The following is a 16,177-nucleotide window of genomic DNA, read 5'->3' as shown; positions in this document are numbered from 1 at the left end:
ATCACAAGATTGACTTTAAAACAATCTACCCAAATGGACACTACCCGCTGTGGGCAAGTGTGGGGAAACGAACTGAGTCTGTGATGGGTGTAGAATTCAGTGAAAGCAGTTGTACCATAGGAGTGAAACGGCCTATGTAATGTGAGAGTCAGATACAACAGGAGCATCTTATTCCATTAATATGTGACATACATTAAACAGACAAGGTGTTAAAATCATTTCTAAAACAGTTAAATAAGTTCATTTATTTCACTCTTAAGTAACAGGTCAAAGACAGACATCCTCGACTGGTAAACAACTACTAAAACCTCAGCACACACCCTCTCTTGGAACATAGGAATCCTCTGAGGCTCTCAAACATCCAGGCCGCAAAACAGGGAGCTTTCGGGGGCATGCACACCATGACTCGAAGTTAAACTGAAGTTTTCCATCTCACTGCCTACAACTGTCAAATGGCCACAGTTACCTGCCAGGGAGGCTGAGAAGCAATTATTAGCTGGGCAATCATGTGTCCAGGTAAAACTCAGAGATGACACTGGAAGGATCAGCCCACGCCAGCAGTCACAGAAAAGCCCAGGCAATTGCACAGTCTCTGGAGCAGCAGCTAGACTGGTGTGGGATGGGAAGGTGTGGGGTGGGAAGGCGGAGACTGTTTAAAGACTTTACAGCACCAATACAGTAACAAGCTGTTATCTTTAAAAATTCTTTATTTTTAATTATATAAAATGTCTAATACATTTAATCTATTTACACTGCACAAAGTATTTAACAATCAAAAATTCAGATTGCAGTTCAATGTATAAAGGTGCTGTATATTATTTAAAACACTATTCTAACCCAGAGCTGGTCTCTAAGTTTCTCCCGGGTTGGCTGGATGGCCATGTTTACAGAGCATGGCCCTGGGACTCAACCCACCTAGGTTGGGCAGGGCAGCAGCAGAGCTGGAACATGGCCTCCTTGCCTTACTGCACAGCAAGAGACTCTCACCAGCTATTTTTAATTAAAGGGATGTCTATACCTTCTCTAGCCTGCTATGACTTAGATCTCAGACATTACGGGCACAATGCACTAATGCTCCCACTGATGAATCAGGTCAGTACTTGGGCCCAAGGACAAGGGCATCATCATTTCCCTGCAAGCTAATGACTAGAAGAAAAAATAAACAAAGAGCCCCCCAGAAACAAACAGGCCTACGAACGTTTAGAACTTATTGACCTAGTTAAATAAATATTATCTTTAGATAATAAAGCAGAATAGAAACTAATAGACTCTTCCTTCTTTGACATATTTGTGTGTGTATATGTGTATATGGAACTGGGTGGAACCTGGCGGTAAAGCACAGACTTAGCATGCACAAGGCACCAGAGTCTGTCTCTAGCACCATTTAAAACAAACAACAAAAACTGAACTGCTAAGTTAACAGTGTTGTAGAGAATTATTTATAGGTAGTTAATGATTTGACAGATAACAAATATCTTTCTGTATGTGGCCATGGGACAGAAACATTTACAGTTCTCTATCAAGGTACTGAGGTGACCAGATACTGACGAAGTGATTTATGGGCAAGGGTGGGATAAACAGAAGACATGTTCCCAGCACCATTAAGAACTGAGGTTTCTATCCTCAAGTAGAGTGTGCTCCCTGACAACATCTTTTGGATTAAGAAACACATTTGCTCCAATAAGCAACTGTTAGGTCCCTGGTTTTATAACATAATTCATTGTGCCACCAAAACAAAACGAAACAAAACAAAAAGCTCTCCAAGTATTTTCTTCTTCAAGTTTTAGCCTTGAGGTAGATAACACAGTAAACACTTTCTGCAGCCATGTCCTTACGCTTACACACACACACACACACACACACACACACACACACACACACACACCATCACTAATCACAGGATTGGTGAGCTGAGATTTCCATTTGAAAAGGTCTAGGAAGTATTGCTGTTCAGCAGTATTCTGGCTTCAGTTTCCAAATCCCTTCACCACCAGGAGTTCTGTGGAAATTGCACAGATTTCTCAGTAGTTCTCGGAAGACACAGGACTGTGCCGCAGACAGCTTGGATTCGAACTCCTGTAAGATCTCCTGAGTGCTGGCCTGGCCATCCACCTGGGCCTGGAAAGCAATGAAGTTCCTCATCTCCACCAGAAGGTCATCATGTTCCGTGCTGGAGGGAAGCAAGGCAGCAGCCTCGGCAAGGTGCTCACTGTTGCTCTCCAAGCGCTCTGGCAGAATGAGGTGGTTTCTTGCTCGCATTCTGGCCAGGAGTGAGGAGGAACTGGGGGCTCCAGACAAAGAAGTTCCATCTTCTCTGCCACTGAAGTGCTCAGGGGTGGAAGCTTTCCCCTCCTTTTTCACAGTGTTCTAGAGAAACAAGACTACACATGAATAAAATGAACTTCCAGCATATTCCCCAACCTATTTCCCTAAAGGCTATGAGGACCCACAGCATAACCCAAACGCCATGTGCTGAGAGGTGGGAGAAAGGCTGGAACCCCAAGGTAAAGGATGTGCACATGAATCCTGCAGACATGAGCAGGAAGGAAGAGGAATGAAGTCTCTCCTGGGTAGCAGAGCATGGGGGCTGAGGAGCTGAGGGAGGCCCTGCCTTGCAGGCCCACTGCCGTGGCAGATCTTCTAGAGGCCTAGGGCAGCTTCTTCCTCCCACAAACACCCAACCCACACTGCGGGACAAGGGGCAGCTGTCACGGTCTCCATTTTTCAGCCTTCTTTCTCTCTCCCGCCCTCTCATGTTTCCTTAAAACACCACAGATCTGCCCCGGAAAGTGCATGGACCACAGGAGACTGGAAAGGGCCTCTGTTCCTGAAGGAGTTCACATGCGTCTAAAAATAGAGTCTTAGCCTCGGAGTTTTCACAGCCTTCATCAGAAAGACTGGTGTTTGCCCAGTTCTGCCATCGCTGCAGTGTGGTGAAGGGTAGATGCTCTGCCCAACATTCAAGAAGGTTCTCTGGCCATTGGTCTAGACATGGAACCTTGAGGGCTGACACGCCCCCTCCAGATAGGTGCATATTAACTCTAAGCACTGAACAGAGGGTCTGCAAAATTTTGTACTCTAGGACGTTAGCTGGTCCTTCGATTCCAATGTGAGTACATTACAACCCAGAGCCTACCATATCAGCTGTCACTATGGCAGTTACAACCATTTTCCTCAACATCTAAATGACACTCTCCTGGCCATCTAAGCAAATCTCAAACAGGCAGCTAGGCTACCCTGTTACCTGACACTTTTCTGTTCGTGATGAAGGACGCTGCACAGGGAGGTTGGAGTTCCTCTTCTTACCGAACCTGTTCCTAAACAAGAAGAGTCAGGCAGACAGAAGGTGAGGTGTTGCAAGAGAGGAGGCGGTGGACTTTCCCCAACTAAACATTTCCCGGGAAAGCTGCTGCCTTCCGATCCCCACACCCCTGCTCTACCCACTTGACTTCTACACTCAACTCTTGGGGCATGAGCACTTCCTCTCAGACTGAGATCCACTCAGCATTCTCACTCAACACTGGACATGAGAAAGCATCCTGGCTAATAACTACATAATAATATGCTAATATTATAATGAGCATAATAATTACTGATGGCTATAAACTGGCTAATTATCTTACTAACAGTCATTATTTTTATTTTTCACTAATGTAAACATCATCTCTCAAGCAAGACTGATCGCTTCTTCCCCTGAAAAACTGTCTCAAGAAAGCAGGAAATGAAAGGGAAGAAAGACAACAGCACCTTCCCACGTCACTCAAGTCTGACCCATACGATCCTCCCCGAGGGAACTTTTTGTCCTACAGAGATAAGCCTGTTTGCCTTGACTGTGCAGCTAGCCTCAACCACTGGTCCTTGCGAGCGTGTCGGGTGGTCTCTTACTTCATTCCTGCTGGTGCACCAGAAACACCCCTGTGGCCAGTCCAGGTGGGAACACCAGATGCTGCGCCCAGGCATTGCTGGCGAGAAAACTTCAGAGCTTTCAAGGCGTCCTGAGCCACTCGGCTGGCTTCGGCCTCCACCAGCATATAATCCGGGTTGGCCCCATCCATGATGGCATCATGCTTCACAACGCTGTGCACTCCCACTAACCAGAGTCAGAGAGAACGACAGTGAGGACTCAGCCTACACACTGTAGTACTAGTGTCACCAGAGAAAACATCACAACACTTTTGGCTGCAACTTTCTGGCCAGCAATTATGACTTGGGAGCTTCGCAAATGCTTTCTGTCCACGCTCATCACTAGCCTACAAGGGACAGTTATGAATTATCCTTGTTTTAAAATACCTGAAACAAATGCTTTTAATCATAATTTTAACATTTAATCTCTTTCTTCCTATACTGTAAGAAAATTAAAATATTAAACTCTTCAGTGGAGGGAAATATAGAATTTCAAAAAAATTAACATTCAATGAGAATGCTACATATCAGAATCATCAAAATACACTGAATAGAATAATCAGTGGAAAGTTCATTGTCCTGAGTGTTTGCATCACTGAAGATGAAACAGCAATGCAAGGTGATGCAAGCCTACAATCCCAGCCCCTGAGAGGCTACCGTAGAAAGATCAGAAACCCAAGGCCGGCATGAGCTACACAGTGATACTCTCTCAAAAATAAATAAATAACCAATAATAAAATTAAGTTAAAATTATGTGAGGATAAAAATGAAATAAATTTCTAACTAGACAGAAATACAAGAAAATAATTATGCCCAACCCTCTCACCAAAATAAAATAAAAACAAAAACACTAGAAGAAATCATAAAATAATGAAGTGGAGAATAGGCCAACTATGCATCTATTTATCTGTTAATAAACAATAATCCTGGATTACGAGAAAAAAGCAGCAAAATGGACAACCCACTTAAGGTTAAGAGAAAGAGAAATGTATGGAATAAAGTCAAAAGAGAAGCTATCTTTGTAAAAAGGCAAATCTTAAGACTCATTATAGGCACATTATGTATACTGCCAATCTGAAAACCACACAAACTAAGTAATTTTCCAGGTAAACAGACAAGAACTGTATATAGAAAGAACCAAAGTTACTCATAACAAAGCTATAGACCAAAATTATTATGAACATCAGTGAGAAAATACTAAGTATAACACGAAAACACAAGAACCAATAGCAAAAAATAAAATAAAGTGAAATTACAGCTCTCAGGTAAGAGTCATGGGAATTCACGGTTGGTTACTGTTAAGCACTCCACTATCTAATAAGTTTTACAATGTTCTTTTCAGTGCCATCCACAGATATTTCTACAGTGAAGATGCCTTTGACAAACTTCATGACCCATGCCTGTAAAGCCATTCCCCAAATCGGGAACTTCCGATCAAACACGTGCCTTCCCCTAACTCCAGATCTTACTTAATGAGCAGATGCTATGGTTATTTCTATGGCAGTGATGGCGTCTAGCACCTCTGACACTCGAGGAACATTCTCCTAGCCTTGTTGGCCAGTAAACTAATAGTAACATAAAATCAAAGATGTGACAGAAAGTGAAAAAAAGTACAATTTTCCTTTTTAAGTTCTTTCTCCGCCCTACCCCCCACTTCATTTTCTTTCTTTCCCCCTCCCTCACTCCCTTCTCTTTCTTTGTAGACTACCGATGGGACCCAAGGCTTCATGCATGTTAGCCAAGTGTTCTGTCACTGATCAATACACAACCCCAGTCCCTCTCTTTTTGAAGTTTTTAATGGATACAAACCTAGAGGACTCTAGATAATCAATGATAAAATCAAAACAGTACCACCAGCCAGGAAGGAATGAGATAGAAAAGAAACTTATAACCTTCCAATTAAAAAGTAGCTAAAGAAGATAATGGTGGGGAAACTCCATATACAATAACAATGGACATAAAACAATTACATAGGAACTTTTATCCAATTTCACTAATAAAATAAATGAAAACTAAAGTAAAATGAGATGTTACTTACATCAGGACAGAAGGAAAGAGAACTTATGGGAACAGAGAAGGGAGTCTCCCCACTCTGATTTGACTGTGGCCTGGCCTCTCTCCTGTTGAGAGGGAAGAGGCCTAGACAATCCACACGTGCCTTAAAGGCTGCAGACACAAGGAATGTTCCTTCATGCCTGTCTACTTTGTGTCAAACAACAGGGACCCTGGCTCCCGGCCTGATGTGTAAGACCTCTTAGCTGGGGCCTCATTTCTCTCCCTGAGTATCTCAAACAAAATCGTTGCCTTTGTTTACAGGAAGACATGCCAACCTTCCTAATCAGCAACTGTAATCTGACAGCTGCCCTCAGCAACCGCCTGGTGGTCTCACTGGGTTTCCTAACAACCTTGTGGACAGTGAACTCAAGCCCTATCTGAATCCTACACATCACTATCCTTTCAGAGGAGACAGACGGCTGTGGCCAAAGTCCGCATTAGTCCTCTCCAGTTCCTTGCTTTGAGCAACGCCCTTCCTCATAATCCTCCTGCTCACATCTAGATTAAAATAGCTTTCTCAAGCCCCAACTCTCCTTTATACTGGCTAGAACTCCAACTCTTCTGCATAATGAAGCCACCAATCTTAGCTTAATCTGTGTCAAGGTCCCTAAAAGTTTAAAGAAACTACTCAGGCTGCTGTGGCTGCCAGATGGAAGCTGTACTACCGGCGCTGCCCATCAGATGTGGACTTCTGTTTGTCTATCTGACCCTCAGACATGGAAAACTTCTATCTATGTATCTATCTATCATTTACTTACTACCAAACAACCTGAGATGGAGTCTCTCTGCAGCTCTCTCTGGCCTGGAACTCAAGAGTCTGCCTAGTCTCTCAAGTGCTGGGATTAACAGCATGTGCCACAGCTCCTGCCTTCACATATTTATACTGGCAAACAAATAAAGATGTAACACACAGTCCTGACATGGCTATGGAGACAGACTGCTAAGAACAAATGCTAATATAAATCCCCTTTCTGCAGGAAGTGGGCAGCTTATCTTCTGATGTAGCAACCTCACTTCTAAGAATTTTCAAGAAGCTGTGTGTCTACCAGCAGAACAACACATGGATATAGGCTGTTCATCGCAGCCCTATGACTGACAAAAGCTTAGCCGGCAGTCTGTGCTCAATGTGAGGAAATTATGGTATGTCTATGGAACAGCCACAGAAAGGGAGAGGGTCTCTATGAACTAACAGGAAGGACTATCAGAACACAGTGTCAGCCTTTTGTGTCAAAGCAAGAAAAACACTGACAAAGAGAAACAAGAAGGAAATGCCAAGAGTTCATGAGATAAACGAGGGAGGGAGTAGCTGGTAAGTCTCAACTTTTGTAAACATGTAGTGTTACTGCTTCAAAAAGTAAAATGTGCAAACGTCAGGAAGCTAAGGGAAATAGTGAAGCAGAAACAAGTAAACCAATCTAGCTGTGCTGTGAAAGGGAGGAAAACAAACGTTTGAGTAGTGTTTTGACTAAAAAACTTTAGCGATAAAAAGGTATATATTTTTTTGCTAACGTGTTTGTATGTGTGTGTGTGTGTGTGTGGTGGTGGTATGGGCTATATATTCTAATTCCGTGCATGGTATGATTGTACAAATATGGTATCACAGTGACAATGAGGGCCAAGAATTCTCTCACTCTGGAAGAAGGGAGTCTAGCACACGGGAAGGCCCTACAATGTTGATGAAAACAAGACAGAAGAGTCAGCTCCTTCATTTGCTTCATGGATTTACTGAACTATATAATGTTCTGACATGGATACAGCATGGAGCTAATACCAGTCACGGCAATGACATCAAGACCTGCAAGTCCTCTACATGGCCCATGGGCACATGGGACCCAACTCTCCTACCCCACTGCAGAGATCATGTGGACTCTGTCCTTCATCCTGAGGTGACTCACTCATCTTTGCTTCTTCTAACCCCTTCCCTGCTTATGCAATTTCACCCTCACCACTTCTCCGTGCCATCTGCTCCGGCTGCTTTATTATTATGCCTTGGTATGTTTTTCTTCCATTTCAGGGCTTGGGTTTTATTAAGTTCCTTCAGTGTGTGGATATGCAGCGTTCATCTAATTTGGAATATTCTTTTCCAGTATTTCTTCAGATTGATATATTCTCCTCCTCTCTCTTCTTGGTCAGAACCCCAATTACCATTATAATAGGCTGTTGACATCTCACGGCCTTTCTGCTTCTGGAAGTTACTGTATTCCTTTCTGCATAGCTTCTGCTCTCTCATCAAGCACACTACTCTTTTCTTCTATGTCTAATATGCCTTCATCTCCTACCGGGTACTCTTCACATCAGACACTGCATTTTCATATAACTTCATTTTCCATATATGTGTGCATCTTTCATGCCGCTTTTTTAATATATCGAAGTTATAATTATTTAACATCTGGGCTAATTTCATCACCAGTGTGTCAGTTCCAATTCACTTCCTCATTGTGAATCACATTTTGCTGTTCATTTCTGTGCCCAATAACTTTTAAATTTGATGCAAAACATCATACATTTTATGTTGTCCAGTATTTATTATCTGCACAGTCCTGTAAGAATTCAGGTGACAATGAGGACTACTGAGAACTCAAGAACAATGGCAATGAGTTTTTGATCCTACTGCATGTACTGGCTTTGGGGGAGCCTAGGCAGTTTGGATGCTCTCACCTTACTAGACCTGGATGGAGGTGGGTGGTCCTTGGACTTCCCACAGGGCAGGGAACCCTGATTGCTCTTTGGACTGACGAGGGAGGGGGACTTGATTGGGGGAGGGAGAGGGAAATGGGAGGCGGTGGCGGGAAAGAGACAGACATCTTTAATAAATAAATTAAAAAAAAAGAATTCAGGTGAGGCTGAAACAGTGCTAACTACGAGACAATACTATACTTTCCTCTGTAATATAATAGGCTAGCTGGTAAGAACAGGCATTGTCCCCTGCTATGGTGTGCACAGAAATGCTTCCTCCCCTCTAATTCCTTTGAGTGGGCCTTCCTGCAGTCTCAAACAAGACAGCTTCCTTCCAGACTGTGCTGCTCTCGCTCACCTGGAAGCTCAGTCTGCCCAGGATTCCATCTCCTCTCATGTCTCTCAAGGCAACAAGTGCAAGTTCATTTCACTTGTGCCCCATCTCAGAGAGATCAACACCCTTTGGTGCCCTCTTGGTACCACAGCTTCACACATGATAATTTAACTGTGGTACCATGGGAGGTAAACATCATGCCATCCTTACTGGAATCTAAGTCCACGGCTCTTATCCACAGATATATGCATGTATGTTTGCAGACGTGTTTACACATGCATGTGAATGTTAGAGCAAATGCTGGAAATGTTAACAGTGGTAAAGGCTACAGAAGAGTCCGTGTGCTCTTCGTGGAAGTTCTTTGACAGGCTTTCTGCAGCGTACAGAAACTTCCCTTCTCAAACAGAGTGTCTTGACTCAGTCTTTGGTGACTATGACCATCACTCTGAACATAATGTGCAAAGAACAAAGACCACGACTCCTGGGAGACACCAAAGCTGAGCAGGGCATGCCGGTTCCCACTGTCTTCAGCAGCTGTTTGTTGATTTCTCTACTGCTTTCTCTCTTTTAATCTTGGCTATCAGCTTCCCTTTCTGCCTGCCCCCAGCCACAGCCCCGCCTCTCTCCCATGATCTGTTTCTCTAACCTCCTGTACTTGGAAAAGCATAGAAATATACCATGTAAAGAAAATGCCTATTAACATTCAGGTAGTGCATGTCTATTTGTGGTATCTGACCTGCTGTAAGTGGTCATATGCTAAGTAGTATTGTTTCCTAAAGTTCTGGATTCTTTCAGGTCTTCAGAAGGAAGGATAAATGCAAGTCAGTACCACTAGTAAAGACTGCCGTGCTAGGAATGACTTCCATATTCGCTGATCCTAGCCCCCAGGTGAGAGATTCATCAAAACCATTACCTGATTTTTTGAAAAGCTTTTCCAAAACGTAGTCATCACTGCTTCGTTCCTCAGCCTCGCTCGCCTGTTCAGAGTTCTGCTGGTGGTATCGCCTTTTCTTCACTAGATGTGGGACCCGAGTTCCCTCAAACTTGGCATCTCTACAATGCTTCGCGTGCTTGCTCTTTTGCTTGGACTGCAGACATTTCTCTGGGGTCTCTTCTTTTGCTACATCATGTTTCCTTTTTGATTTGTGCTTATAAAAATGCCCTTCCATTTGTTCACTCCTGCAAACAGGTTCTGGCTGAACCTGGCAGCATTCCCCTTTGTAGGAAGGACCCTGCTTCTCACTGGTGCTCGCCTCACCAGATGGCCCGGATGTTTGGTCCACGGTTGGAAAATCTGAACACTTCCCATCTCCACTCATCACTGACAGCTGCTCCAGCTCGGACCCTGCACCTGTCTTCTCTCCAACTGCAACAACACTGCTAGTTCTGCTCACACTCGTGTGACAGTCGCTCTTCAAAGGGCCACTTGCTCTACAAGTTGCATTTTCTGCTGCCCCCATTGACTTAGATTTTTCTTGAGTCAGGATGGCACCGTTTGCAGATGTGTCAGAAACGGAGACCTTCTTGCATTTGGGACCTGTTTCTGGGGCTGGTGGAGTCTTTTTTTTAAAATGGCATTTGAGTGTCTGAACATCAGAGCCAGTTCCTGTAACAGGGAAAACACGGCTAACGTTGCACTGCAGAATTCTCATGCAATTGGTTAAATCAAATGACTTAATATGTTACCTGCAAAAATAGCACTCGTTTCAGTGCTCTGGGATGCATCAGGACTACTCAGAGTAAACAGTTCATAAAGATCATTGGATTTGAAGAAGCGCCTTTGTTTTGGGTCTTTTAGCACTCTGTTTGTCAAAAATTGCTTGAAGATTTGTCTAAAAAGATAAAATTGCACTGGTATGAAACAATATTTAGCTGTAATTCAAAATTCTAGTTTTAAAACACAAGCGATAGGGCTCAGAGCACTGGCTACTCTTTCAGAGGATCTGGGTTCAATTTCTAGCACCCACTGGGCAGCTCACAACTACCCATTAAAAAAAAAAAAACAAACAAACAAACTCCAGTCTCAGGGAATGTAATACCCTCTTCTGGCCTCTGCAGGCACTGCGTGAACATGGTGCACGGGCATATATGCATGTAGAACACCTATACATAAACATAAAGGTTAATTTTTTTAATGAGAGAAAGATGCTTAACAGCAGATCTGCGAATAATTAAAAAGCCAACAAACTTTCAGCCACGGAAAATTACAACTCGACATATCTAATACATCAGGTGGTCTCCTAAGTTTTATACGTTTTAAGTAAGAAATGATACCTTATTATTTATGCCCACCTTTCACATTTACGTGCCCCAACCTCTACTTAGCTGTAAGGAGCCCGTCAGTCTCCCTGATTAATGGGCCAAGGCCTGCCTGGCCCAACTTGGCACCCTCTTGTGATGGGTTCAGGGCATTGTATAGCCCTCACCTCCCTGTTCCCCAACCCCACCTGCTGGTCCAGGCAATGTGCTTAAGGTCATACACTGTTGTCCTTGCACACAGGAACTACCTCAAAGCAACACCACCCCTCCTACCCACTGGTGTTTCAGTTAAAGCTTCTTTCCACAAGATCACAGCATCTTCAGACCCTACAATAAGCCCTTAAAGACACACAATGCTTCTGGAACAGTCCAGTGTTGGTGCAGGTGTTGGGATATGGGGTAAGAATGAAGTCTGAGGGGCACAGGGAAGCTGGCAATGTTACCACTGCCTCAAGCTACCTAGTTACAAGAGGAAAACCAGAGGGAGGGACACGCTGCCAGCCTCTCCAAAGTCACCTGACTGTACTGGCTTCACTTCTGGCACTTCGTAGTTTTGCTAAAAGCAGTCGGCACACTATAGTAGTTGGAAAGTTCCCCTCAGAAAACAGTATCAAATTTACATATAAGGAATCCTTGATTTAGATTAAGGTACAATAATTACCAGGTTCAGAATTTTAAAGAAGAATATGGTTGGCTGGCCGTGGTGGTCCATGTCTTTAATCCTAGCACTCAGGAGGCAGAGGCAAGTGGATCTGAGTCAAGGCCAGCCTGGTCTATATAGGTGCAGACAAGTCAAGAATACATTGTGAGATTCGTTCTCAAAAACAAAACAAAAAAGAGAAATGGATCAAAATATATTTTATAGCAAAGAAAAAATAACAAAAAACAGTGATACCTCTTATGTTATAGTAATTCCTCTAAAATGAAAGAACATTTTAAACCAACACTTGAAGTAACAGCAGCCCTTCTTGGTGACAGCTCCACAGCTGTCTGTACTGACCGGTGGTAGATCTTTTCCTCGATGGTGCCGGCTGTCAGGAGCCTGTAGACAGTCACCTGTTTCTTCTGACCTATCCTCCATGCTCGCTCCCGGGCCTGTGGCAGACAGGTCCATTAACAAGGGCCCTTCCAGAGCAAAAACCAGTAAGAGACAAAGTAACTGACCACCGACTTCTAGCCCTTAGTCACAACTGTCTGAGAAGAAACATGCAGTTGAGCCTATGCATGCGGATGAACAGCCAGGTGATAAGGAGAACCGAGACAGCCTGACTGAAGAAGTGATCCGCTTTCGTGAGTACTTTCCATACCATGGCTTGCAATGGATGAACAGCAGAGGACTCTCCTAGTCTGTATGACTGACTACGTGTCCCTCACGTGAGAGAACAAGATGTGACCAGAACCAAGACTGTACTTGCGGCCAGGTAAACACTAGAGCTACTGAAGAAAGCGCTAATAACAAGCTGTCTTTCTGCGGGGCTCTTCTCTTCACGGAAGACAGACCTGTGTGTCGGTGCTGGGGTTCCAGTCAGGGTCGTAGATGATGACTCTGTTGGCCCCGGTCAAGTTCACTCCTATGCCACCCACCCGTGTGGTCAGAAGAAAGACGAAGATGGACGTGTCCTGCAGTTAAGATCCAGAACAGAGTGGGCACAGCTGAGAGCTGCTGCAGCTCAGCACTTCCCCCACACCACCGGCTCTGCTGCTTTCCAACACACCCAAACCTCACACGGCAGAATCTGTGACTCAACCTCACCTCAGACTTCCTACTTGTCAGTTTATAGTAACTGTATCAAGTGCAGCTCATGCAGACACTCACACTGGCCATGCTGCACCGGTGTCAGAAGTGCAGCTCATGCAGACACGCACACTGTCCATGCTGCACCGGGTCTCAGAAGTGCAGCTCATGCAGACACTCACACTGTCCATGCTGCACCGGGTCTCAGAAGTGCAGCTCATGCAGACACTCACACTGTCCATGCTGCACCGGGTCTCAGAAGTGCAGCTCATGCAGACACTCACACTGTCCATGCTGCACCGGGTCTCAGAAGTGCAGCTCATGCAGACACTCACACTGGCCATGCTGCACCGGGTCTCAGAAGTGCAGCTCATGCAGACACTCACACTGGCCATGCTGCACCGGGTCTCAGAAGTGCAGCTCATGCAGACACTCACACTGGCCATGCTGCACCGGGTCTCAGAAGTGCAGCTCATGCAGACACTCACACTGGCCATGCTGCACCGGGTCTCAGAAGTGCAGCTCATGCAGACACGCAGACTGGCCATGCTGCACCGGGTCTCAGAAGTGCAGCTCATGCAGACACGCAGACTGGCCATGCTGCACCAGGTCTCAGAAGTGCAGCTCATGCAGACACGCAGACTGGCCATGCTGCACCGGGTCTCAGAAGTGCAGCTCATGCAGACACTCACACTGGCCATGCGCACCGGGTCTCAGATCTCGGTATTTCATTTCTAATTGCGTATGCCCACTTCTCAAACCCTACATGCACAGTCAAAGGCAAAATATCGCCAGGCATGGTGGGACACATCTTTAAACTCAACACTTGGAAGGCAGAGGCAGGTGCATCTCTGTGAGTTTAAGTCTGTCTGGTCTACACAGTAAGTTCCAGGACAGCCAGGACTACAAAGTGAGACCCTGTCTCAAAGAAAACTAACAAACAAAACAAAATATCCAAAAGGATAATGTCCCCCTTCACGTGCTAGCTAGACACAAAGACCTTTCAGAGGCTGTGAGAGCAGATACACACACTTTCCTCCACACACTGCCGCCCCTTCTGCCTCCTCTGTCACACTCCTTATTACCTCGTTGTATTTTGTAATCAATGGCTGTCTTGATGCTATGGTAGTGGTGCCATCCATTTTGAGATAGGAATACTTGTGGGCTCTCAGGAACACTTCCAGTATGTGTAGCATCTGTTGGGGGATGAGGGAAACAGTCTGCAAATCAAATGTGCTCCAAGCGAGTGCTTCTCCTTTGTAAGCTGATGTGGGAGTGTCATATATCAATCTGTTGATTTCATTGGTTAAGTAATAAACAAACTGCTTGGGCTCATAGCTTAGAACATAGGTGGGTGGAGTAAACAGAACAGAATGCTGGGAGGAAGAGGAAGTGAGGTAAGACGCCTCAGACAGAGACACCATGCTCCACTCTCCCAGGCAGACGCGATTCAGCTCCGACCCAGGATGGAAGTAGGCTAGAATCTTCCCGGTAAGCGCACCTAGCTGTGCTAGGCAGATGATTAGAAATGGGCTAAATTAATATGTGAGAATTAGCCTAGAAGAGGCTAAATAGAAATGGGCCAAGCAGTGTTTAAATGAATACAGTTTGTGTGTTGTTATTTCGGGCATAAGCTAGCCATGTGGGAGGCCGGGTGCCGGGGACGCAGCCCCGCCGCTCTTATTACTACAGTAAGCAGTGTGCCTTCCCCAGTGGGCCCATATTGAAAGGGTTTCTTGCTCTGAGGGAATTAATACTGCTACAAAAGAATATTTGCTAATTCCTTATGATGTAAACATTCTACCCTTACTAGGATGCCAGAATCCGCTATGAGGCTTGTTAAAAAAAAAAAAAAGCCAACTCCTGTGGCCAAGCTCCCACACAGTCCTAGAAGTAACCCATGGGCTGCCACCTCAGCAGATCTCTCCTTTTTTCTTCACTTGCAGTCACAGTCCTGGGAACTGAGCTGTTGGCTGGCTGCAGCTTGAGCTCACCTGCCTTGACTGGGAAAACAGCAGCACTCGCTGACCCTGCTTATGCCATATTTTCAGCAGAGATTCAACAACGATCATTTTCCCAGAACGTTTCCAGTAACCAAACTGATCTTCTTCTAGTTCATCTTCTGGAAGACCACTGAGATTCTTGGGACCACCCGAAAAGAGATCAGGGTGGTTGCAGATCTTCCTCAGGGCTACAAGTCCAGAGAAAATCTGTGATTTAAACAGCAACAACACACATGAGCTCAGATGACCCTGTGTCCACAACAGGAGAGGAGGGAGGGAGGGAGAGAGACAGGCTACATGGATTACAGTCATTTTTACCAGCATGTCGATTTCTTCTCTAATGTCAGCATTATGAGAAACAGTCTGGATCTTGAATGTCCTGTATTGAAGGCTTGGTCCCCAGTGTGGCAGTGTCTAGATATGGAGCTTTTCGGAAATAAAGGCTCTGACCTCATCAACAGACTGATCCACTGACGGGTTCATAATCTGATGGGCTATTGAGAGGCGGGAACTAGCTGAAGGGAGTGCGCCTGGTCCCCAGCTCCCTGTCTCACACCCCTACCTCCCGGCCACCATGAGGTGAGCAGTTTGACCTTCATGAGTGCTTCCTGCAATGATGTTCAGCTCCACTGAGGGCCAGAAACAACAGCCAAGTGACCATAGCTAAAACCCTGAATCCATGAGCCCTCAAACCTTCCTTCCCTTCAGTCGATTTTTTCAGCATTGTGTCCTAGTGACAGAAAGCTGACTACCATAATCTGGAAGAAATTAACTTTCAGCCTTGTTCTTACCCTGACCGGACAACTTCTCTAGAAGAAAACAATTTCAGTGGACTGAACATGTCCACAGAGGTCAGAGTCAATGCTGATAATTCAATTTCCCTCACTAGTAAAAAGGGTATTTAGTTCACAGCACTGTACAGCTGATTAAAAAAAAACCAACTTACCTTAAAAACACTGGCCAGAAACATCATGCCATCTGTGACTTACCAAATGTCTCCCAATCTTACATACCTAAGTACCCTTAAAGCCCTGTGGTTCAGTGTGTGAGCCATAGGCTGACGTTCCCTTTACCAGCATGACAGCAGAAAGGAGATATGCACGGCAAATACAGGGTTGGTCCAGAGGCTGGGGTTTGCTCACCTAGCCCCCAGGCCGCACCCCTACCGTGTAAGAATGATTCAGGCAGCCAGGGCTACAGACCACAACCCTG

General features: G+C 45.0%; 1 protein-coding gene across 2 annotated transcripts in view; it reads right to left on the bottom strand.

Annotated features, from left to right (window-relative positions):
- Nucleotides 1-238: 238 nt before the first annotated feature.
- Nucleotides 239-16,177, bottom strand: part of Ercc6 (ERCC excision repair 6, chromatin remodeling factor) — a 73,938-nt gene continuing 57,999 nt past the window's right edge. For both annotated transcript variants that reach the window (XM_041662965.1, XM_041662966.1), the window contains exons 13-21: nucleotides 14,957-15,172; nucleotides 14,048-14,158; nucleotides 12,728-12,847; nucleotides 12,228-12,322; nucleotides 10,655-10,800; nucleotides 9,882-10,574; nucleotides 3,886-4,090; nucleotides 3,245-3,317; nucleotides 239-2,367 (exon numbers count right to left, since the gene is read on the bottom strand). In XM_041662965.1, coding sequence (XP_041518899.1) covers nucleotides 1,951-2,367; nucleotides 3,245-3,317; nucleotides 3,886-4,090; nucleotides 9,882-10,574; nucleotides 10,655-10,800; nucleotides 12,228-12,322; nucleotides 12,728-12,847; nucleotides 14,048-14,158; nucleotides 14,957-15,172 — 2,076 coding nt within the window. In that variant the 3' untranslated portion in view covers nucleotides 239-1,950. The remainder of the gene's footprint in view (nucleotides 2,368-3,244; nucleotides 3,318-3,885; nucleotides 4,091-9,881; nucleotides 10,575-10,654; nucleotides 10,801-12,227; nucleotides 12,323-12,727; nucleotides 12,848-14,047; nucleotides 14,159-14,956; nucleotides 15,173-16,177) is intronic.

The sequence above is a fragment of the Microtus oregoni genome, unplaced genomic scaffold, assembly GCF_018167655.1.
Source record: "Microtus oregoni isolate MIOR12 unplaced genomic scaffold, Mior012 000013F_ref0000133, whole genome shotgun sequence".
In the NCBI taxonomy this organism is placed as follows: domain Eukaryota; kingdom Metazoa; phylum Chordata; class Mammalia; order Rodentia; family Cricetidae; genus Microtus; species Microtus oregoni.
Note: the sequence above shows the minus strand (reverse complement) of the source record. Positions and strands in the feature narration are given on the sequence as shown.